Source organism: Pseudorca crassidens, chromosome 10 (assembly GCF_039906515.1).
Source record: "Pseudorca crassidens isolate mPseCra1 chromosome 10, mPseCra1.hap1, whole genome shotgun sequence".
NCBI classification, from domain to species: domain Eukaryota; kingdom Metazoa; phylum Chordata; class Mammalia; order Artiodactyla; family Delphinidae; genus Pseudorca; species Pseudorca crassidens.
In genome coordinates, this window is record NC_090305.1 from 3,602,555 (window position 1) to 3,627,991 (window position 25,437).

Sequence of the window (25,437 nt, forward strand, 5' to 3'; positions counted from 1 at the left end):
CCAGAGGGTTTTTCCTTCTGAACCACTTTTGGGTTTGAGCAGCATTTCTTCCCCTTTCTCACCTGCATTAGGATTATTTCTTTGTCTAGCTCTCAAAGGGGTTATTTTCCTCATTTCGCTTGCTGTTTTCCTTTGGTTCTCTTCCTTCCTTGGATAAGGAGGACAGGGCTGAGAAAACCTGCGTCAAGCACTGGTGTCCTGATAGGGACCCAAGCGTCACCAGCCTCCCTACACCCGATAGTGCCCTTGAGCTCCACGTGGCCTCCACCACGCAGACCCTTCCTGTTACTGGTGCAACACTGTCGTAGCTAACGTTTGTTCTAGTGCAGTCCCCCTCAAGTTACTGTTCACACTGACGCACTGGCACATATGAAGGCGTTCGAAAGGCAGACCCTAATTTTCATGCTTTGAGGGATTTCTTGGCCCTTGTGCAGTAATATATGGCTTGCCTGGGATAAACCGTCAGTGTTTTGTGGAGGGTGCTGCAGCAGCGTCAGTGTGCGGGGCCAGGCTTCCAGGCTTCTCCTCTCTCCTCATGTTTTCTGTCCAGTTCTTAATCGCATCCATCTGACCATGGATCCTTTTTACACCAAAGCTGAAGAGATGATCATGTATATGCTGTCGTGGAAATAACCACGGAGCCTGGAGGATGGGGTCACAAATCAGAGTTTGGTTTGAATTCAGGCTTCATCACTTGCTGTGCAGCAATGGTCAGTTACTTAACTTCTGTAAGCCTCAAGTTCCCTACCTGAGAAATGGGGAGAGAATAAGGGTGGTGAGGATGAAGTGAAGCCCTAGAGTAAGTAAGGGAAGCTCTCAGGAAGGCAGCAATAGCTACTGTTAGCCAATAGTAGTCCAGGCAGCAGCTGCGGCGAAGTCAGTTACAGGGTTGTTGCATCTGCACGGAAACTCGGAGAGAGGCGGCGAGGGAGGGGGAGGGGTTGTTTAGCATTAATATGCAAGGTGGACGATATGGATTAAACCAGTGATCAATGGACAATTCTAAATGGCTGAATAGAAAAATGGCTGCTTTGGGAACCACAGACCAGCCCTAAATAACTGCTTGAAGTTGTGCTGTCATCCAAGCCCCATTTATACTTGCCCGCTCATAGGATTTTGCATGGATGTGTTATTCTTCTGACCATTTGACTTTTTATTTGCTTTTAAATGTGTGGTTAAAATCTGGGCCATTTTGAAAAATCCTTTTGGCTTTCTGAATTTTAAATTGAATTGGCTTTTGCAATCTATTTTTATTCTGAAGCCTGATTAGAATTAATTTCCCGCACCTGTTCTTTTCTCATTTGCGAACTACCTGCCCTGGCTTCTGCAAGCTGTTCCAGTGGGGGTGGAATTCGTCTTCTGGGTCGTTGAGGTTTCTGCAAGGACACGTAAGAAAATGTCAGAGAAATAGAAGAAATCCTAGTGGAGAAGCAAATGACACAGCCTAATGTGTGCAGTTAATGGAAATCTAATTTAATTTTATCACCAGCGGATGTCTCTCAAACAGAAAGCTAAGTGAGAGGCAGCCACTTTAAGGGCCCTGGAACCAAGGCTGAGATGAGTGATTTATTCCCAGCGTGGGGACTAATTGGCTAAGTGATCTTAGCTTCTCTGGGTCTTCGCCTCTCTGCAGTTCATTTCCTTATTTGGGGTTGGCTGGGCTGCTCTCTTCAAGTCCCTTCTAGCTCCAATGTTACATTTCCTCTAGAAATAAGAGCTGACTTGTGTACATGGTTTTATTCTCCTGTGCTGTTTTGTGTTGAGGGTGTTATGAATTACTGCTTTTCCTTCTTTCAGAGTTTTCCAAACTTTAGTCTTCAGTATACGTTATGGGTATTTTTTGGTTATACCTATGTATTGTAAATACTGTAGATACTCGTTTTTAAAAAGTAGTCTTCAAATGACTGACTTCTTTTACTTAGCATTGTCCTAAGCTGTACTACCTGGGGGAAGATACTTTGAGATGATGTCATCTTTCTCATCATATTTTGCCCCAGTATCTTTATCATCCATTGCTAATTATTGTCTGAAATGATCACTACTCTGGTGTTTGTCAGATGGTTGTTTTCTTTATCCATCATTCCTTTTAAAATTATTTTTTAGAATTTTACTTTAACGACGATCTTTAATTGAATAAATGTATATGGGAGAAGGTAATCATTTATATTAGCGTGGTTTCATGTGGATATTTCTTTATTTTGTGGGTTAGGGTCCATTACTAAAATTATTTGTTTTGTTGCTCAAATTGACCCAGATTTGGCCATTGGGAGCCTCTTCAAGGAGTCTTCAGTGTCCTTTGACATGTTCTCATCATTTTTTGGCCCCAAATGATGTCCCACGTTCATCTTATATTTTCTCTGGCCCAGCCCTGAAAGTCATTCATTTCTCTAAGGAGCCCTGCTTTTTTTTTTTTTTTAAATAAAAAATGGTATTTAGAAGCCCAGACCTGAGTACAGCTATTGCTATTGGGATGTCACCACTTCTAGGTCCCCCTCAAAGGACAGGAGTGGGCAATATATGCACACCTACTTCTGTTTCTATATCTGTATATGTATTTAGAAACATGAATTCATATGGGTGCCTCCAATTCCAAGTCACTACCACGTGGCTTATTCTAGCCCCTCCCCATTTTCTTTGACAGTGACTGTGAGAAACCTGGTTCCCTTTACCCACAATATATTTACTTACTTGATCAGTTCTTGAATGAACATAAGGTAGTTTCAGAAAAGTGAACACATACCTCTGCAGAACAAAGTTTACTATCCAGTGTACAGTACTTGCTGTGATTATTTTGTCTTTAACCTCAGAATATCCAGTTAAAATGCTGTTTTTCAAATTTGCTTTCTTAATTCTTTTCTTCTCCACTCTCTTCCATGCGGCTATCTCATTGTTTAGAGTAGAATTGGCTCTATTGTTGCTGATCCCATTCCATTTTGAGTTTTCACCACATCTGGGTGGACTTTAATTATTTTTTAAAGTTTTTGAGTACATAAAATTTTAATGTGATTCCGCAAGTCAGAACTATACAAAAAGTCTACTTAGAAGAGTGTCCCTCCTCTCTTTGCCCCCTTCCCACCACCTCCTCTTTTTACTCCATCCTATTCCCCAATTCTTTTCATTCTGCAGTCTGCTACCACCCACTTTCTGGTAGGCAGTGAATCTCTTTCATTTCTGATTCATCATTTCTATGAAGTTTGTTTATTTTTGTTTTATACGAATGAGCAGGTTCATGTATATTTTATTATTTTCCCTTCTTTCTTACATGAAAAGTACCACAATAAGTTTCGAAAAAGTAGCATATAATATATGATCTTTGCACTTTGCTTTTTTCATGTAGCTTAGAATCATTACATATCACTTCGGAGACGTCATCCTCATTTTTTATTAGGTCTCTTAAGTACTCCATTGTATGGGTAGACCACAGTTTATTTAACATCTCTCTTTCGTCTGGACATTTCTTTGTTTCCAGTACTTCGCAATTATAAACAATGCTACAGTGAAAACCTTATTACGTATATATTAATTCTGGAGGTGTATTCAGGGTGAATAGCCAGAAGTAGAAGAACTAGGTCAGGAGGTGAATTGCAAATGTAGTTTTGTTGGATATTGACAAATTTACCTCCAAAGGGGTTCTACCCATTTTCACTTCCGTCAACAGTGTATATGAGAGTACATCTTTTCCCAAGCCTCAACGAAAGAATGTTGTCGTGCTTTTTAATTTCTACCAGTACAACAGTTTAAAAATAATGTCAGTGTTGTTTTAATATGCATTTCTCTGTTTGAATACATTTTCATAGGTTTAAGGGTCATTTTCATATATATATATATATATTTGGTGAATTGTCTGTTCATGTATTTCTCTCATTTTTCTATTGAATTTTTGGCCCTTAAACCAATGAGTTTATTCCACTTTCACTCTCTCTTTTTTCGATTTTTTGGTTATATTATTTCTACTTTGTCATGATATATAAGAATTATATTTTAATCTTCCAACTTAATATCTGGCTTTGTTTTAGTCTCAGATCTGCAATTTCATGTATTAATGTGTTATCCATCAGTTTTTTTGGGGGGGGGGGGTTGAAATTTTCCCAGTTATCTGTTGCTTGAGTAAAGCCCATGCTTTGGTGGATCCTTCAAAAGGGCTCATTCATGTGAAATTCCCTGTGCTCTTGTATGTTTAAAGCTTTTTCTATAGACTTGGTACTGAAAGGCCAGCGTTGCTGGGTATAAAATTCTTGGTCCATTTTTTTTTTTTTCTGAGTTTGAAAATGTGAGGTCATTGTTGCCTTTTTTGTATGTTGTTTTTGAAGAGTCTGATGCTAGTCCAGTGGGTTTGCCTTTCTAAGTTGTTTGATCTTTTTGCTTGGAGGTCTTGAGTATTTTTTCTTTTCATCTTTGAAGTCTAATAGTTCTACTAGGATATGTCTTATATTCGGTTCTTCAGGTATCCATTTTACATGGTGCGCATTATTTCTCCTCCGCTGTTTTGTTTTTCCTCTTTCACTGACTCCAGTTATATAAATGTTATTTCTTCTTTGCCTGTCTTCCATTTCCACCATTTTCTCTCTGATTCTTCTTTCTTTATCTCATTGTCCTTTTCTTAGTTGTTTTCCTGCTTTTCTTCAATTCTTCTTGCTAAATCTTTGAGTCCATTATTCCTTGCATATCTTGTAACTTAAACTTAAGTTCTGAGACGATTTTTTTCCTTCTCTTTCTTTCCTCAGTTCACAGTTTTCTGTTTTTCATTCATTTTTGTTCTTAACATTTACATTTCTGGCCCAAGCAATATTCCCAAATGCTTGTTTGAGCAGATTTAATTTAGTTTGCAAGTATCATCTTACACTTTTCTTCTGCTTCTTGATTTTCTTTTTTGGGGGAAGAAGATTAGATTTTCATCATTTGAGCTGTTTTGAGTGAATTTTTTAATTCTTTGTGATAATTTTCTATAGTTCTGTTGAATTTTTTTTTTGTTCCTTTTTGTGGGCTGTTGGTTGTTTAGATTTTGTAGTTCTCTGGTGCCCTCTTCTGTTAGTGTAGCAAAGTGCAGAGTCTTTAATGGAATCTTTTTGTTTGTTTAGTGGAAGATGGGGAATAGTTTTGTAAATCCTCTAATTTTTTAGGTTTGTTTTATTTTGTACAACCCTAAATTTTCTCTTTTGCTTCTTTTACTCCTCCCTACCCAATGGCCAAAAAATATCTTACTTTCTTTTGCCCCTTTCTCTTCCATTGCAACCATGCCTTTTGAAAACTGTAGCTTCAAATTGGGCATACATTTAAGTCCCTTTTCTGTAGTCCCTCATCAGATCTGCTAGGATACTCTTAGGATGTTCACACTTATTCCTTCTGGTGGTGATTTTAGATCAACCTAGTTCCTCACTGGTTCCCTTCTTCTCTCTTACCCTCAGTTTTTCTCAGCTTGTCCTTAATTACCCCAAACGAAAAAAGCAGGCTGGGAGTACAATAGCACTCTTTCTCTATGGCAGTTAGCTTTGCTTCCTTCCTTTCTTCCTTCCTTCTTCTTTACATACAATTATTTGAAGTTGGGTCACTGTTCTGTTTCCTTCTGAGGGCAGGGTGTTTAGTAGTTTGATGTTCTGTTGTTGTTGTTCCAAGTTATTTTTAGAGGAAATATTGAAAGACGTAGACTCTGGCAGCTGCATTGTCTTTAGCTCTCATAGGAATGATTTGAGACCTTGGGAAGTAGAATCTTTTGTGGAAAGATTTGTGTTTGATTCTGCTGAGCACTTAGAGGAACCAGCATTCTGGGGTTGCCTTAGTCCATTTCCACAGCCTGAAGTTCTCTCTGTTACCCAGGTAAGGTGACACCTGGCTGGAAGTCTTTATAAGAAGTAGTCACTTTTGTATTCATTCTTACCATGAGGATACATCCTTCAGAGCACTTATCTAGCATCCCAACTTGGTCAGACACTGTGGGCTTCCAATCCGGCCTCCCTTTTATTGATAAGCTGTCACAAGCGATGTTCAGCGTTCAGTTGAAGTTGGGAAAGGCAGAGAGTCTCAGTATTTCTCTCTGGCTTTGTGTCGGGCTTTTTTCTGGCTTTGTGCTTCCTCACAGAGTTTTGTGTAGTAAATCCTCTCTATTGTGTTACTTCTTTGATGCTTTTAAGAATTTTTGTAGTTTTTAGTAGCTTTATCAGGAGATTTGGTTCTAATTATCCAGCCCGTTATTACTTTGAAACAGCAATTGTTTCATTCTTTGATTAAAATAATTTTTGATTTCATGGGACTTTGGGTGGAAAGAATGATAGATTGATTTGGTCAGTTCTCCACGTTGAGTCACTCACCCAGCAGGTAAAGACCTGCTTTGTTGTTAAAGACGGAACACTTTATTTTTGTGCTTAAGCAGCTTCAGACTGATGACAGCTGTGATTAGTAATGGTGATTGTGATGACAGAGAGGACAGTGTATTAGCTATTGCAACGTGCCAGGTACTCCATGCCCTTCATGCATTCTTTTATTTAATTATCATGAAGTCTCTTAATTTATCATTCTCATCTTTCAAACCGTTACCTGAAGCTTAGCTCCCATATCACTTTTTGGAGTTTACTGGATAGCAAATGGCAGAAACACATTTCAGGCCTTGTCCTGACCTTTGGAATTACAGGGTAGCAAAGTCCAGCACACTTCCAGTTTAGGAGGGCTTCATAGGACTTCGTTCCTAGACTGTGCTTTCTTACCCAGTCTCAGGTCACACTTTAAGGACAGTGAAAACCCGATTCACTGGTATTTGCACTAGCATGGAGAATAATGTGTCTTGTGAGGAAATGACTGCAAAGAAGTTAGTGCAAAAGGAAAATGGAGAGATGAGCAAAGATCAGAATGGTGTCTTTTAATTTCCTAAAGACTCTCCATTACATGTAGCCTAGTGCTTTGTTCAAAGTTGATACCAAATGAATGTTAACATCAGTATGTTCATTGACTCTTAAGACTTCCTGGGTTTTGTTTCCACATTATGTCTTTTGATACAGACTCTGGTCACGATGCTCTTTTTATTTATTTATATTATTCCTCTTGGTTCACAGTTATTTGCTGGCGTAAAGGATGGAGAAAACCTGCAGCTTTTCGAACAGAGTTCTCGCTCTGCCCATAAACAGGAGACACATACCCTGGAGGCCACGAAGCTTGTAGAGTTTGACCTTAAGCAAACACTTACCAGGCTTATGACACATCTTTTTGGAGATGGTAGGTACTAAATGCCTTTGTCTTTGGGGGCTTAAATATTCAACAGTTACCATCTTCCTGAAATCATTAAGCCTCCTGTGTCTAGACTTCTTGCTCTCAGTTGTGGCTTAATGGTTTAGGTCCTTAGTGAGGTAGAACTTATGGATTTCCCGGTTCATTCCGTTTGAGGAGCAGAGGAGGGTGTGAAAATGCAATTAGCCAGAGAGAGAAAAATGATCACAGCCTTGCATCAGAATGACAGCGGATCGAGATCTGTGTCATCCACGGGGAGGGAGCGAACAGGCTGATTAATGTCGGAGTATTGCTATACCTCAGCCGCTGCTGAAGGGGTGATTGCGTGTTTGTATCACCTGCTGGGATGCTTCTCAGGGGAGATGCAGGGCGGGGAGGGGAGGTGCCCCAGCCAGGCCCACGTTAGGAACTTGACGGATGAGGGGGTGGTGTCACGGGAAGCGTGCTGTGTGCTCTCACAGCGCTCACAATGGGTAGGTGTTCACAGTGCCCTCGGACCTGGCTGTTCTCCCTCACTCCGAAGGGGAGTGCCGTGCTCTTACTTCAGGCATTTCGGAGGGTCATTTAAATGTTTTATCTGGGGTCGGGGTGCTAGATGCTGAAAAATGTCTCGGTAAACCTGTCTGCGTCCCAGCAATCTGGATGTCCTTTAGCGTAGTAATAGCCATAGTAGTGACGATGACAGCGAGAGAGTAATTAATAGTGTCAAATGCTGCATTAAGCACTTTTACAGGGATTTTTTTGTTCTGACCTGCATCTGTGATGTAGGTGTTATTATAATCTCCATTTTTTTTTGTTAGAGGAGGGAACCCAGACCCAGAGCAACGAAGTACCACGTGACCACATTGCAGCTCGGGAGTATTTGAGGCCTGGTTTGAGCCCCCTGTCGTTTTGACTTCCGAGCCCATGTTAGACCTTAGCTCTTTTGAAAGGAGAGATACAGATCATTTCAATAATATTCCTAGACTGTGAGGCTTACGGAAGCTGTGATGTTAAAAAGAGGGGGCCTCCCCCGGGTGTTGCCTTCCGACTCTCCCGCCCTCTGACCCCCGTAGCTGGTCGGGCTATACTCTGTTATATTTCAGATACCAAGATCACTTAGAAACTTCACATTCAGTCCTTCTTTAATTAGCTAATGATAGGAACTGCCTCCGCAGGCCTCAGAACTATTCAGCAGCTCTTTTTATACTTGTTTTTATGGTCTGAGCTCTCTCCTCTTTTAAACTGTGAGTGTTGTATTCCTTTGTTCTTGAAAAGCAAAATTAAAAATGAGAGCACTGTTTCCTTGCGGCAGTCTCTTGTTGTTACAGCTGCTTGGGTGTCAGGGCGTTTTCTCCCTCTCCAAAGCAGTTGATTATTTTCTGCGAACATTTCAATTGCACCAGCATCCTAAGGCTGTTGTGAGAGAGGTTATCGGTTTAGAATTGGAAAGAAAGAAAATGCCCTTTAGACAGTTCATATGCTTGTGGAATACACTGACATTTTAAACACTTCTAAATGGTTTCCCCTCTGTCTTGTACCGTGTTTAGCAGATCACTTCTTTCAGAGCAGCTAAGGTGGGGTTTAGGAGTCCTCACACTGTGGTTTCACTTGCTGCCCTTCACGGTTTACGGCCGTCTCTGGCACGATCCCTTGCTGAGCCCTGGAGTTTCCCTTTAGGAGGCGCCGGCCTCATAGCACAGTTTGGGTGAACGCGTCTGAAAGAGAAGTGGACTGTGTTCCTCTGCTGCCGGCTAGATATGTTGCTGTGGCAAGTCGTGTCTCTTCCATTTAAGAGCAAAACAGGCTAACGGTTGTCACTGAGATGCACTCGCAGCTCCTGTCTCAGGACCCTGCCGGTGGAAGTGCAGGTGGCCTCAGCCGTCAGCTCCCTCCGGGGCCGCCGCAGCTGCGGGCAAGCCCCCTTGCCCAAGGACAGTGCCCTTCCCAGAGCTGCCCACAGCCAAAGACTGCTTGTGGGAGGAATATAAAGGCCCCACAGTTTGCCCCCAGCCCCCAGCCCCTGCCCACCTGGCTCCAGCTCCCTCATCCCCGCTCCCCCCACACCCCGCCCCGTCCCTCTGGCGAGGTTAAGGCTTTGCTGGGCCTGATTGCAGTTGGTTGACTCCCCCCGCTGCAGCTGCCACCCTCTTCCTTCCATAGGTGCCGATTCTCCCCAAATAACTTGGTTGTCAACCCAACCTCCAAAGGGTCTGTATGCGGCCCTTGCATTGCAGGGCTCTGTATTATGAATGCTGTCCTGGTCGGGAGTGAGGTCAGTCGGCAGTGAGGATACTGTGTCTTCCGTACCTTTTCATATTTTTCTCTGTCCACGAATCCCTGTTAATATAAATGAAGTGAAAGTGATTGAGAATGATAACTCGGTTTATGGCTGTTAGTCCTACTTTGTTCCTGACTGAGTCAAATTTACAGAGTGTTGAAGCATGTCACTTTAATAATTTTGAAGTGTGCCCTTTTGGGCTGTCTGGTGCTGTCTGATTTGCAGAGGGTCGTCTTACATCTGGAGGTGAAGTCGCAGAGCAGCGGCTGCCTCAGGCCATGTGGTGCTGTCTCTGCTCCTTGGGGCTCGGGTGTCGTCCAGGCCGGCTGCACTTTCAGATGAAAACTGGCTGGCAAGGCCCGCCTGTCGGAACCTTGGATCACATGCTCTGAAATGGGGCTACAGAGAGCCTTGCCTTGTGCTGAGTACAGATACTCAGTGGAAAGAGGACATCATCACTTTAGGACTCAGGTGGAGAGAGACTTAAGACCCACCTTTCCTTAGGAGTCTGCTGAGTGGAGAAAATACTTACTAGCGTTAACCTTTCTGGCCTAACGACTTGGTACAAGGAAACTGTTTGGGAGAAAGCGTGAGATAGCCACGATTGAATTCGCTGGAATGCTTTTAAGGAGCCTAAGAAAGTTGCTGATTCTCTGGTGACTGGGTAGGGCTAAGAAACAGGTTCCATACCCTAGAGAAGTAAGAAGTTGAAATTGTGTGGGGTTTTATGTTAAATGAAATGAAATGATTGGGCCTCGAGGTACAGTGAAAAAAGTACTTAAATTTTTCAAGATACTTTAATCAAGACAACGAATGTGCCAGGACTGTGCCTGTTTCATACTCTTTCTACCTGTAGGAGGTTGATACACAGGCAACCGGGAGACATTAAGGTCTGTGGACGAGGGAGAGTTCCTTCTCTGCTTAGGTTCATAGAAAGCCCAAATTCTTGATACATATATATACTTCATCACATTTGAGAAATTTCAGTAAATTATTTCTTCAGATATTTTCTCTGTTACTCGCTCCCCTTGGGGACTCCAATTACATGTATATTTGGCCACTTGAAATTTTTCCACAGTTCACCGGTGCTCTGTTCACTTTTCTCTCAGTATTCCTTTTTCCTTCTGGGTTTCATTTTAGATAGTTTTCATTGCTGTATCTTTAAATTCATCAATCCTTCTTTTTTCCTGCAATGTCTAATCTGCTGTGAATTCCATCCAGTGTTCTTTTCACCCCATTTTCTAGTTTCAGTTAGTGTCTTTTCATGATCTTCTTTATCTCTACCTAACATGTCCAGTCTTCCCTGCAGCTTTGGGAGTGTACTAAATATCATTATCATGCATATTTCAGTGCCTTTTTCAACTAGTTCTGTCATCTGTGTCATTTCTTGGTGAATTGCTATTTCTTTTCCTCTACTTTATGTTTTTTTCTTCTTCTTCTTTGCATGCCTGATCACTTTCTATAGGAGGCAAGTGTAAAAGCAGCAGTGATGTAGCTGGTACTACTGTACTTTTCAAGGTACTGTACTGTAAGATTAAAAATGTTTTTTTGTTTGTTTTTTATGTATTATTTGTGTGAAAAGTATTATAAACCTATTACAGTACAGTACTATACAGCCAATTGTGTTAGTTGGGTACCTAGGGTAACTTTGTTGGACTTAACTAATAAATTGGACTTAATGAACGAACGTGCTCTGGGAACAGAACTGGTTCGGATGTAGGGGACCGTTTTACTGTAACACTGTATTAGTCTGAGGTGTATGACATAATGATTGGATACATGTATATATTGCAAAACGATCACCGCAGTAAGTTTAGTTAACATCAGTCACCTCACATACTTACAATTTTTTCTTGTGATGTCACCGATGCCCTATTATACAGGGAAATGTATACTCTTACAGTGTTTCGATTTTGAACGCTTTGAATATATTACTGTTCAAAACAATTTTTTTTAAGAAAGCTATGAGAACAGAGCAATACTGAGAACTGTGAAAAATTGCCTGTCCGCTGCTTGGTACGTATTCAGTTTAAAGGGCTGTGGGTCTGATTTAAATCGAGCAGGAGCAGAAGAGATGGAATTGTCAGCTGCATTTGACAGTGAGGGCCGGGTAATTTCTAGTTAGGTTGTGCTCACCTCGGATGGTCCCAGTTTTTTTATGGATTTCTTTTTAGCCAGAGAGCACCCTCCATCCTTTTTCTCCCCGGCTTTGCTTTCCTTGCTTGGGCGCCTGCCGTGTCCGGTGTAGAAAGCAGGAGAATCAGAGTTCTGCTACATTCGGCTGCTCCTCGGGTTCCAGCACTGAGGAATTAATGCCCAAGAGCAGTTACTAATTGCGTATTTGTATAGCCGGTATGGAAAAGTCTCTGCTTCGGTGGAGGGTAGCCTTGGTAGCATATATAAAGTCACTGGTATGTGCTCCGGTCTAGGCCACCAGCCTTTTCAAATTTAGATTCTGACAGCTCTGGGAGGTGGTTCTGATAGCACAGTCCCATCTTTCAATATAAGGGTATGGGAAGCAGAGAAAGAGTCCCTTCCTGAGTGGGTAAGTCAGGGAAATGAATACAGGGTGTGTTTAGACAAGATTGGTGATGAAGGCGGGTGGGGTGACCTGGAATGGCATCCGTTTAATGTGTCTCTGTCCAGTGTTAGGCGCCGCAGTACCGCCTCGGCGGCAGGGCTTGGTGGGAAGAGGCCTGGGCCCTTGCCCCGCCCCCTGCGTCCGGCCCTGATTGGTCTTCCCTGGTACGTGGTGCTGCCGTCCTGTGCCCGTGCCCCTGGTTCCCTACGGCAGGTAGGGCCGGCAGTGTCCTGCCAGAGCTGAGAGAATTCAAGTTCTTGCCAGTCCTTTTCCACTCAGGCTCACACCACTATCCTTTTTTTTTTTTTTTTTGCGGTACGCGGGCCTCTCACTGTTGTGGCCTCTCCCGTTGCGGAGCACAGGCTCCGGACGCGCAGGCTCAGCGGCCATGGCTCACGGGCCCAGCCGCTCCGCGGCATGTGGGATCTTCCCGGACCGGGGCACGAACCCACGTCCCCTGCATCGGCAGGCGGACTCTCAACCACTGCACCACCAGGGAAGCCCTATGTATTCCTTTTTTATATTCTTTTCCATTATGGTTTATCACAGGATCCTGAACATAGTTCTCGGTGCTGTGCAGCAGGACCTTGTTGTTTATCCATCCCACATGTAATAGTTTGTATCTGCTGACCCCAGCCACCCCCTCCCCACTGGCAACCACCAGTCTGTTCTCTATGACACCACCATTCTGAAGGAATGCTCACCAGTCATTTCTGGGGTCCCAGCTGAGGGAATGATCCTAGACTTTGGGCTCTCAGCATCCTCCTTCAGGAGAGAAAGCAGAGCAGGTGCCTGCATCTCCAGAGAGCATCTCTGCCTCTGGGAAAACTGGGGCTTGCTAGGTCCTCTGCTCACAACCGCTGGGCAGAGCAGCTGTTGCTGTACAGCGTGGAGATGGGGCAGCTGGGCTCAGAGAGGTTGGTTAACCTACCCCCGGTTTCACAGCAAGAAGGGCAGGATGAGACTTGAATCCAGGTTTTTGGTTTATTCTTCTACTTGGCTCTAGCCTAAAAATTAATATATAATTTTTGACAGTTGCTGTAGTCTCACAGGGTTCTGAGACAATTTTTAAAAAGCTCTGAACTTCATTTGTAAATATGTTTAAGTAAATCATTATATCCAAACCAAAAAGAAAAAGACAAACACACACATAAAACAGAAAAAAGAAAGAACGAACTTTGGCATTATTTTCCATTAGGTATATAATATATGTACATTTAATGTAATTTAAACTAATCACCAGTAAGAATAGTCTAATGCGTAATGAATCCATGTGATTTGGACATGTTTACCAGAAATTTCCCTCTGTTAATGTATAATTCAAAACGCCTAGTTCTTAGTGGATTTTTTTCACAGACTCCTGATACTTGACGTGTGAAATAAGCCATACTTAACATAGTTTTTAGGTGGTTATTCAATATCACATCTTTGATACACGCTGCATGTCAAGATGTTTTTTCAATCTGCTATAATAATCCTTACTATAATTTTGAGGTTATGGGGCGAAAACAAGAAGAAAGTGTATATTTGGGGGTAATATAAAAGTAATTAATAAATGATTCTACCACCAGCTATGAAAAAAATTACTGTTATGTGTCAAAGTAACTAAAATTTAAATTGCTAGAATATGTAAAAGGATATGGTATTTTGATAAAAAATTACACATTAACTAATATAATTTACTTTTAAATAGTGACTATTTATGTTTGAAGTATAGCCATAGGCTTCTCAAAGGTGGGACTTTGTAGCTTTTGCCATTTTCCTGTTTATGTGAAGGAAGACGAATTTAACTGAAGAAATCCTTAAGGTAGTAGAAAAAGGAAGTGAATGGTTTGTGGATTCGGCATTCTTTGCAGGGTCACAGGTTGAAAAAGGATCTGAGGAGGTAAAAGGATCAGAAGCTTTCTAGTCGCACTGGACACAGCTTTTGCCAGTCCGTGTTTTCTGGGTTAGTTTCTGTGCTGTTGTCATCAGTGAGTTCTGCCTCTTAGATGCGTAATGTTAATCATCTCACGTGTCCTGAGAGACTTTGGCCAACTTCCCTGCCTTGTCACTCTTTGCTGGGTGCGTTTGTCACTGTGGAGCCGTTACTTTCATTGCTACTGAAAGAGACACACCTGTAGGATGGTTGAGCAAAAGGAAACCTAGGGCTGTGGTGGCGGAGGCCTTCAACCAAAAGAGAGCGAGGTTTGATGCGACCAACATGTGGACATTTTATCTTGAGAATTTAGTCAACATTAAAAAAGTTTTTATCCAAAGTTATAATGTTTTATAGTTTTACAAGTGGTAAAGCCAAAGTCCTTTGATAAAAGAAGGTTCCTAGAGAAGGGCAGAGACCGTCACACCGCTGTTCAGTTCAGTCCTTGTGCTTTGACACCACTGGCACCGACAGCTCGGATGGGTGTGCACACAGGAAAGGTCGAGTTCAGGCTTAATGAACACTGATAATAGTTAGTTGTGGTTATTTTGAGCGTTACTAATGTTTTCAAGTTGCTTTCTCTCTGACTGGGGGGAACCTAAGCTTTCTAGGTGTGAGGTATAAAGAGATAAACTTTACCCAAAGGAATAAAATAAAGAAATAACAGGAAAATTAATTTGTGTAGACCGTACCTAACTTTGTTCCAGGCACTTAGTGGTGTTGAATTATATGAAATCATCATGTTAACCCTGAAAACTCGTCTTGCTTTCGGTAAAATTTGATCCAGGTATAAAAAGCCATGTATAAAGAATTTGTTTTTCCAAATTGTTCTCAGAAGGTGATCTGTGCTCACCTGCCAGGAGTTACAAAAAGAACGAATAACATGGTTTTGTCTGCCCGTCCTCTGCGCTCAGTTATACATCCCAACACTTGACACATTTCTGTTTGCCAGTGGGGTTGTCTCTGGAGCTTTTTCATACAATATTGGTAGGGGATTATTGGTCCCAAAGATGGATGAGCACACAGGTGTCCAGGTCCCTTCTTTGCAGAATTCAGTGGCAAGTAGGCAACTGGTCTGCACGTAGGGGCTTCTGTACAGAAATATCGGGGGACTTGCAGACACTGCCCCAACATCTACATTTTTTTCCCGGGTAGAAAAAATGTTGGCGAAATTTCCTCAGTAATGGCAACGAATGAACTGTGGACATGCACAACAACATGGGTGAGTCTTAAAATAATCACACCGAGTAAAAGAACCCAGACAGAAAAAGAATACATTCTGTGTGACTGCATTTTCATAAAGTTCTAGGCAGTGCCAGCTCGTCTGTCATGACAGGGAGGAAGTCAGTGGTTGCCTGGGGAAGGAGGGCTGGTGAGGAGGAGGGGCAGGGCTGATGGGCAGGTGGGGAGTATTACAGAGGGGCATGAGGAAGCTTTGGGGGGTAATGGACATGTTGCTGATATTGATAGTGATGATGTTTCATGGATGTATACGTATGTCAGCACTTATCAACCGTGTGCACTGTATGTACGTGGAGTTTAATATTTGTCTGTTATACCACATGTATAATAAAAGGGGGAAGTATTGTCTTACGACTGTAAACAGAAATCAGTTGTCACTTGCCATTGACAGCAAGTATCTAGAAAAATAAATGCAACTGAAACAGAACAATGAAAGAAAAACCTATATTCTCCTATATCATTCTGAGCATAGCAAGGGCTCCTTTGTTTTATAACTCTGTTCGTTTGTGACTTTTGATTCTTGAAATATCTTTCACGATGGGCAGGGAATTATGTTTTAATTGTCAAGAGCAGGAGTTTTGGAGTCGGGCAGCCCCGGGTGTAGCCTGGTCACCTGCTAGCCGTGTGCCTATGGGCAGGACACACAACCTTCCTAATAGTTTTTCCACCTCTCTATGAAATGGGAATGGTAGAGGCATAGTAAGTGCTCAGTAAACGGAAGCAAGTTTTGTTACTGGTTTTGTTCAGTGCCTGCGCTGTGAGGGCTCTGGGTGTCCTCACAGGGGCATCTGGCTGCTACGTGGCCTCCTATTCTGCCTTCTCTTCTTAGTGACCTCTGCTTTCTGCAGGCTTGACTTGTTTTCAATTCATTAGTCTTTTCCTTTGTTAAATGATAATATTATTGTTTGTAAGTGACGTATTTATGATTGCATATTGAGAAATTCATCCCGGCATTTAGCATGTACTTTTTTGGTTTGTCTTGGATGTGAGTATATTTATCATTCATCTGTAGAAAAAAATATTTTGACTTTTTAAATTTAGCTGATCTTATTTCATTTAACCTTTTATTAGCTCTTATAAAGTTAATAAAAATTAATATATCTATTTATGGAAGTGAAAGTTGATTAGTTTATCCTGAATTAGTCATACTGTTGATATGTAAGTTTGAAGAACAGTAAAAGTATTTTTTCTTTAACTCTGAGAAGATGTCATTTTCACTTATAGAAACTAGCAGAATTACCTGCTTTCCCCATTATCTTGACCTAATTTCTTCCTCTGCCCGGTGGTTGCAGGGATTTGGCAGGTGATTGATTTGGTTTTAGAGGGTCCTGGAGCTACACAAAGTGTTTTTCATATTGGAAAAGACATGCCCAGTTTTTCACAAGTTTTAAGATTTATTGCCTCCCCCCAAAGTGTTGCAAATTAATTTGTTTGCTATTTATTTTAGTCAGAATGTAGGAATTGGTGTCATTAGCCGAAGGGCAGCTTTGATCACAGGAAAGGCAAGACTGCCTTTAACGCTCCATGTCTGTTTGTGTTTGGTGTCTTTGCAGGGCTGGACATCAGATGGGTGGACTGCTACTTTCCTTTTACTCATCCTTCCTTCGAGATGGAGATCAACTTCCACGGGGAATGGCTGGAAATTCTTGGCTGTGGGGTGATGGAACAGCGCCTGGTAAATTCAGGTAGAAGAGAATCCACGTGTATTCACAGGCTCTCTCTTCCCAGCTGACTTCCTTTACAGGCTCGTTTGCATCCGCGCTCACCTACTCCTGTAGGACTAGCCTCCGTCTTTCTCTCCTTGTATGTTGCCCTCTAGACTTTTCTCTGGCACTCCACTCTGGAAGAACTTCATTCTCGTGGCTAATTTTGCAAAAGCTTCTTGGTTTTGGAGCTCTTCCTTATCAGCGCCCGGCGTTGGTTTGTACTTTGTGATTTCATATTTGTTGATCAGCTGCTTTGTAATTGCCGACAGGTCTTTGATGCGTGTCCCAGGAGAGTGGTTTGCCTTCCAGACTATTTAAGAACAAAGCCAACATATAATCCCTTTTTTTGTTCCTACTGCATTTGGAACCAAATTCAGCAGCTATTTCATAAATATGCTAGAAACACAATATAAAATACTTAGGCCTGTGATGTTTGGTGGTTTGCCACCCTCAGCGTTGGCAGTGCTCCCTGACTGGGAGGGAGGGAAGAAAATGGGGGCTCTGATGACATTCTCCCCGTTCTGTAAGAACTCGAGAAGGATCTTTCCAGCTCTCCTCTGCAGGACCATTGCTTAACAATAATGATTATTTCTAGGAATTCCCTCGTGGTCCAGCAGTGAGGACTCCATGCTGCCGAGGGCCCGGGTTCGATCCTTGGTCCAGGAAGTAGGATCCCACAAGCCGTGCAGTGCAGCCAAAAAAAAAAAGATTATCTCTAAACTTAATTTCAGAGCTCTGAGGTTTTTTTTTTAAGTCACTATCTGAATTTAAATTTAAAAATACTTGTTCAGAGTGTACATCCTCCATGGGAAGCTGGCTGAGACTGGGCGTGTGGGGAGGGGTCACTGCCTGAGCAGAAGGCAGAGGGGACCCCATGAGCCGGCTCCCCACTGCCCCCGCTCCTCCCTCCTGGAGAAGGACATGCGCTCTGTGGTCTGGGAGGGTGGTGGCTCTGATTCAGGGCTGGTCACGGGCCTCCCACCATAGACCGGAGGGGAGCCGTCCCTTCTGGTGACTCAGAGCTGCGATGGACCATGGGTAAGGTCGTGGCCTTAGAGAACGCGGCTGGAGGGAGACGGGAGATGGGGCGGCCGTGAACGCAGGAGCTGGTGCTGCCTGGGCTGGGAGACCTGGGGCCTGGCCTCCCCGCCCCCTCTTCCCCAGGGGCCCGGACCAGCCAGCTCACAGATTCCTCTCCACTCGGCCAAGCAATGCTTGCGGGAGAGCTGGCCCAGCACAGCACCACGTGCTCCTTGGGTGGTTTTCCAGTGTTTGAAGGTCTGTCCTGGAGAAGAGCAAGCAGAGAGGTCGCAAACGAGGGCCTGTGAGTAAAAGTTGGGAGGCCTGGGCTTGCGTGTCTGAAGCAGCACGTGTTCTGTCAGTTGACAGCTGTGTGTCTTCAGGCAGGTTGCTTAACCTCGCCAGTCTCGGTTCTCTCATAGTCAAATGAGCACAGCGATACCGCCCTCAAAGTTTCTTCATGAGGGTTAGTGGAGGTGATGCACGTGACGTGCTTAGCACAGGGTCTGGCGCGTAGTAAAATTGTTTCAGTAAAAATTAATCTCTGATGTTATTAAACATTGTTTTCAAATGGTGAGAGCCATTTATTAACAGAGAGCCCCCTTAGTCGAAAATATTTAAACAGAGCCTGTCCTGCACGTCATAGAAACAATTTCTAGCCAGTTGGAACTAGGTTACGTCTTTGATCCTGGTCATTTTAGTATCCATGATTCTGGATTGAGTGAATGATTTTAGAGGAAGAAAGAAAATTGAGAGTGGTAGGAAACAGGAAAATAAAAGAGATGTATATGTATTTTAATAGAAAACACAAAATACTGGGAGCAAATATGTAAGCTTTAATCTCTTCTTGAGTAGGAACTAACTTCAAATACTTCTGTGGTGTTTTGTTTTGTTTGTTTTTTTTCTGTGGTGTTTTTGTTTGTTTTGCTTCGGGGGGAGGGTGAGTCACGTATGAGTTGCCGCTTGGAATCGTGCTTCCTTGTATGTTTCCAGTATCCTGGATGGGTTTTTATGAGGTTTATTCACACAGTAATTGGCTGAATACAGTCTCTGAAACAGGTTTCCAAGTCATTATTGCACATTAATGAGACTGCTGTTCTGCAGTTAGATCAGCCATGTCAGGTGATTCTTGGAGGAAATGGCAAAGTGAAAAAAAAAGAAGACACCTAAGATGCAAACGTGTCTGAGAGATTCACCGTGGTGGTGGGATGTGCTTTCGTTTGTTGGGAAATGGTACACATAAAATTTAAGTTAAATACCTTGCAAGAGAGAGAGAGACTAAAGAAAAGGAAGAAGAAATGATTTTATAAAAGAATTTCTGTGTGGGCTTTGCTATTTGAAGTTGAAGTTATTATGACAGAGTTCTTCTCCGTGTTCTCAGACTCGAATGTGTTTTGACGCCTGTAGTTAAAATGCTTACACTGTGTGCCTGGCAGTCACTAACCACAGACAGCATTTGCAAGTGGAGCTAACTTTCTGTTTTCTGAGTTCCTACGGTGTGGCGGAAGCCTGGCTCCGGGCACTTTATGCCTCTGTTCAGTTTGCCATTCTTGCTATCTTTCCTCCTGTATTTTTTCCCTCCCCTCTCCTCCCCTCCCCTGCCTTTGAAAATAGAACTTCCAAGAAATGCTAAAATTGATGGTTACAACTCTCCATCTTTATGGCCCTTCAGAGGTTCAGCTAAATGCTGAAATGACAACCGAGAGGCTGATGGGGCAGTGATAATAGCAGACGTGTGCCAGCCTCTCACTAAATGCCCTAGAGGCTTTCTTTCATTTAACCTTAACAACAGGGCTCTGGGTGGATGCTGTTACTAACCCCATCTTACAGAGCCTCAGAAAGGTGATCAGGCTCGAATGGCTGGCAGCGTCGCTTGCCCAGATCTTTCCGACCATAATCAACTACTGTGTTCTGCTACCTGAACAGTAAATTGCATGATTTTGAAGTGGCTAGAAATTCCTTTCAAATAAATGATTCTGCCTAACGTAGAATGAAGAGCTGGAACCAAATGAAACAAAAGCAAACAAAACTCTGTTGTGTAGTTATTCGTTACTCCTGCAGAGGGGCTCATCCCCCGTGTATTATCTCTGTGATCGAGTGCATTTAATTAAAAGCATGAGATTAGATTCCTAATTTGAACAGGCATTGAAAACACTTTATTACACATTTAAGTTGACTATGGCATGCGTGTGTTTTTGTGCACAGAATAAGATAAGGCTGTTCCGGATAGCTTAGAGAATTTTATTTCTTCTTCTTTAAGCTCTAGTGCCTTCACCATTGCTTTCTTTCTTTTTTTTTTAAATAAATTTATTTATTTATTTTCTTTTTGGCTGCGTTGGGTCTTCGCTGCTGCACGCGGGCTTTCTCTAGTTGCGGCGAGTGGGGGCTACTCTATTGCAGTGCTTGGGCTTCTCATTGCAGTGGCTTCCCTTGTTTCAGAGCATGGGCTCTAGGCATGCGGGCTTCAGTACTTGTGGCATACGAGCTCGGTAGTTGTGGCACATGGGCTTAGTTGCTCTGCGGCATGTGGGATCTTCCTGGACCAGGGATCGAACCTGTGTCCCCTGCATTGGCAGGCGGATTCTTAACCACTGCGCCACCAGGGAATTCCCTCCGTTGCTTTCTGACTGCTTAGATTTGGTAGTTGTGACCTGGGTGGCGACTGCTGTCATGATGATCTGATTGTTTTTCCCTTGAGGACAGTAGTGAGTCACGTCTCCAAATACGACACACTTTTTTCCCATTGGGCTGACTCAGGCTGCTGTCTTTGCAGGTAGAATACAGAGCAGGAACATCTGAAACCATCACCAGGTGACTACGGGCTGTCATCATGCCTGGAAGGAATTTACCATCTATTGAGCCCCTGTGAAATTTAGAAAATTATACCTGGGCCAGGAAGCAGAAAAGTCTCCACAGTGGAAAATAACTTTAAAAGCGGAATTGCCTTCTTTACCTCTTGATTAAAATTTAAAACTTGACTCTTTGGGGAAAACCTTGTAAATACGTACGTGAACAGTTTCTAGTTTTAAATAATCATTCTTTTGTTCGTTTGTTTGTCAAATATTTCTTGAATTACTTCTAAGGCTATAGAAAAGCAAATAAGCATTGTCCTTGCCTTTGAGACCAGCGCAGTGCACAGAGATGTAAACATGAATGATTAGGGTGCCACGTGGTCCATATTAGTAACAGAGGCACGGTGGGCAGAGTGGGGAGGGGAGGGACTGGGGAGGAGTGTGCCAAGCCCTCGTCCTGGTTGCACTCAGGGTGGAATACTGGTGATAGGCACACATGAAGCATGCACCCTAGAAGAAGTTCAGTTCCTGTTTGTAAGGGCTTGTGTACTTCGTCTTTGCTTGGACGCCCAGTTGTTATACCTAATGCTGCTTTTCCTATCTAAGAATAAATCTATTTGCAGTCTATCCCTCTTTGATAGAAGTCTCTACAGCCTCTACACACACTTATATCGCTCAGTGTTACTGATCTAAGTTGGTGAACTTCCAGGTGGCACAGACCAAGACTGTACAAGCATTGTGCTGTATACAAGCAGACATGCCACTCCTACACTTAGCATCTTGTCTGCGTAAGGCACTGTGCTAGACAAAGAGGAAGATACAACAAATGGTAAGATGTGACTTCTCCCTGTAAAACTTGGAGTGAGGCAGGGAAGATGAGGCTGTGTAATTAGAGCGTGAGCTTACGTGCCATTCGTGAGATCAGGCTTTGGGATATGCGAAGAGGGAGCTCTGTCCATCAGTTAGACCACTGGAGGTCTAACTGATGGAGCCACTGAATGATCTTGGCACCTCTGTCGAAAACCATGTTTGGGTTTATTTCTGGACTCAATTTTATTCCATTGTTCTACGTTCCTGTCCTCATGTCCACACTGTTTTGATTCCTGTAGCTTTGTAGTAAGTTTTGAAATTGGGAAGTGTTAGTCCAACTTTGTTCTTCCTGTATTCATTCTTTACTCTTGGCCATAACATGCTTAAGTCTCCCTAATTAAAAAATAATTTTTTTCCTTAAAATTTTTCTTCATTGGAATACTTCATGCTGATACTTTATATGCCCGTCTCTGTCTCTGTCTGTCTTCCAGTCCTTTACCATATAGATCAGTCCAGTGCCCCCACCCAGCTGAAGAGGTAGGACATGATACAGTTGAAGTCCCCTGTGTCCCTCCCTGTTAGTACCTTCCCTTCCGCCCACTCCTGTGAGCAATCACTGTTCTGAATTTTGTGTTGTTACCTTGATTTTCATTATATTTTTTCTATGCATATTGTAAAACGAGCTAACTTTCACCAGCTTTTATGCTTTAACAAATGGAATCATGCTGCCCATCCTCTCATGACTTTGGTTTTCCATGCAGTGCTATGAAGTTCATCTCTGTTGTCATGTGTAGAGTTTTAGTTCGTTCATTTTTCACTGCTTAAATTCTACTGGGTGAATATGCTGCAGTTTACTCATCCATTCTTTAATGGACACTTCGCCGTTTCCCCCTTTTTTGTTCGCTGCTAACAAATGCTCCTCGTGCACACTTTTGTGCGTCTTGTACGTACAGGAGTGCGAGTGTCTCTGAGGCGTATTTTATTTGGCTGTGGAGTTGCTGCACTTAAGGGCAGCTGCAGCTTTGTTGGTGTCACCAGGCTGTTTCCCAAGGCAGCTGGGCCAGTTCGCTCTGCCTTGAGCCTTTGCATGGACGTTCTTGCTGCCCCACATCCTCTCCGCGGACGCCTGACTTTGGTCCGTCTCTTTGGTGAGTTTAGAGTAGCCTGTTGCTGAGGTTTCGTTTACATTTAGCTGATTGCTGTTGAGGTTGATCACATTTTTTATAAATTTACTTGACACATGCAGCTTTTCTTTTGCTCATTTTGGGGTAGGGCTCATTTTTCTCCTTGTCTTTCTTTTTTTAAATTAGTTAATTCATTAATTTATTTACTTTTGGCTGAGCTGGATCTCCGTTGCTGCGCGCGGCCTTCCTCTAGTTGCGGCGAGCGGGGGCTACTCTTCGTTGTGGTGCGTGGGCTTCTCATTGCGGTGGCTTCTCTTGCTGTGGAGCACGGGCTCTAGGTGCGCGGGCTTCAGTAGTTGTGGCTCTTGGGCTCTAGAGCTCAGGCTCAGCAGTTGTGGCTCACGGGCTTAGTTGCTCCGCAGCACGTGGGATCTTCCCGGACCAGGTCTCGAAGCTGTGTCCCCTGCTTGGCAGGCGGATTCGTAACCACTGCGCCACCAGGGAAGCCTATCTCTGTCTTTTTTTAATTGATTGGTAGGAACTCATCATCTATTTTGAACACTAATCTTTTGTCATTTTTATATATTAAAATCGTATTCTCTAGGTTTGTGGCTTTTCTTCTTTAAGTTGCTCTTTCATGAATGGAATGTCTATATTTCTTACTTGAGTAGCTTTAGGTTTCTTTATATAACATCGTTCTCCCAAAAAGTCACTTTGTCAGGGAATGCGAGTGGGTGTAAGTTGACAAGTTCTGTAAAGATAACCCTTCTGCTTGTCGTGCTTGACTCTAGTGGCTCAAGTCTCTGATGTGATTGCTGTATCATTCATATTTTCAGCGTGGGGATTCTTCATATTTAATGACTTTCAAACGTCTCCCCTCTCTCTTCTAATGTTCTGTTGAGTCTGGTCCCACCCTCTGTGGCAGTTCCTGGGGCTGGGAAGGCAGACTCTGGGATGCTCTTGTTTGACTGGGAAAGGCAACATGGAGCTTGCGTGGGGACTCAGTTATACTGTTTGTACAGAATTGGATTTGTCTCCTCGTATATTTTGTAGTTCTTTCTGATCCTGCTTAGAAGCCATGCCATCCCCTCCAGTATTTCTGCTACTGTAATAAGAGCAAAGATTTTGGTAACTTGCTTCAAGCTGCGGTACCTGTACATATTTCTGATGTTTTGATAGCTGTACTATGTGTTACGTACTGTCTGTGGCATCATTCCTATACGTGGGAGACTTCTGGAAAGCAGAGATTCTGTCCCGTGTCTTACTTTCATTGTCTAAGGTCTTGGATATTTAGCTGATATAAAGCAATTGTCCTTCCCCCATCAATGTGGACTTAATTTTCCATTTTCAACTGTTTTCCTTTTTCCTATCATCTCCTCATTCCTGAAGCAGTAACCCTAGTAATAATAATAATAATAACAACAACAACAATATTAATACAATCCAAATATTAGCTCTTAGCTTTTGACATTTTGAAGCTGTTGAACTAGTTTGTGAGCTTCCGAATAGAAGGTTCAGGTTAGACAGAAGTGGACATTTGGCAAGTTTGGATCGTTGCAAATGGTCATGTCTTTCATCAGACTCTGTTACTATTCCCACGCCACCCCCCCCCCCCCCCCCGCCATATCCATGCACTTTGCCCGCTGACTGTGAAGCACTTTGCACTGTGGGAAGAGGACCCTCCCCTCTGCCCTGACCGCTTCGGCTGAAGGGATGTCAGCAGATGAAGGAACAACGGCTCGGAAGCCCTTGGCAGCGCTTTTGCCCTCTTTTGCTTCTGCCTTTGTTATGAGATGAACATGCACAGCCTGCTGGTTCTCGAACAGTGAGAAGCAGGCGGACTGGACCTGAACCAACCCTGGAGCCCTGAGGCCAGCCCAGTCTGGACCAGCTGAAGCCCTGGCCCACAGCTGTGTGCTTGTTGACGTTTGTGGTGGTCTGTCCATCCACAGTAGCTGGCTGGCAAGATGTACATTGTGGCCGTTTTGCATATTCTTCCTCAGCTCACCTGGGGCTCCCGGTGTGTTTAAGCGTCCCTCCTCCAATACCGTTACACGGAATTCACTTATTCCTTCATGCTTTTCCTCACCATCTCCCTTTCTAGCGTAGTGAGAAGGATGATTGAAAAAGAGTTTGACTTTTTCTGCTTCCCTCCCTAGAGAAGCCACTGAAATAGATTCCCAGTATTTTGGTGTGTGTGGTGACTGTTTCCTAAATCAGACAGGGATTGGGGATGGGATTTATCTGGGAAGTCCTCCTTGTGGGAGTTTTTGGACATGCTTCTGACATATGGAAGATCATGTGTGTGTGTGTGCAAACTTGTTCTCACTATAACCTGTTTAAAGGTTTAGTTCCAGGTGTCTGTCTTTAATCAGTCTCAGGTAGAAAACTCTGGAATCACTAGAATGTAAGCTTCATGAGAACAGGGACTTTTTTGGGGTTTTTTTTGCGGTACGCGGGCCTCTCACTGTTGTGGCCTCTCCCGTTGCGGAGCACAGGCTCCGGACGCGCAGGCTCAGCGGCCACGGCTCACGGGCCCAGCCGCTCCGCGGCACGTAGGATCCTCCCGGACCGGGGCACGAACCCGTGTCCCCTGCATCGGCAGGCGGACTCTCAACCACTGTGCCACCAGGGAAGCCCGACTTTTTTGGTTTTGACCACTGTTGTATTCCCAGTTCCTAGAACAATGCCTAGCACACAGTCAGCACTCTATATATATATTATAAAATGAATGATGAGCACATGAGTGGTGGACCCCCATTTCCTTGT

At 43.3% G+C, this 25,437-nt stretch overlaps 1 protein-coding gene and 1 long non-coding RNA gene across 8 annotated transcripts in view; both read left to right on the forward strand.

The window, feature by feature from the left end:
- The window catches only part of FARS2 (phenylalanyl-tRNA synthetase 2, mitochondrial), a 474,195-nt gene that overhangs the window by 94,286 nt on the left and 354,472 nt on the right, over window positions 1-25,437 (forward strand). For all 7 annotated transcript variants that reach the window (XM_067751902.1, XM_067751901.1, XM_067751900.1 and 4 more), the window contains exons 4-5: window positions 7,044-7,203; window positions 16,770-16,901. In XM_067751902.1, coding sequence (XP_067608003.1) covers window positions 7,044-7,203; window positions 16,770-16,901 — 292 coding nt within the window. The remainder of the gene's footprint in view (window positions 1-7,043; window positions 7,204-16,769; window positions 16,902-25,437) is intronic.
- On the forward strand, window positions 16,923-20,920 carry LOC137231521 (uncharacterized). Its single transcript, XR_010946638.1, has 2 exons — window positions 16,923-18,246; window positions 20,716-20,920. It is a non-coding gene; the product is annotated as an uncharacterized lncRNA (long non-coding RNA).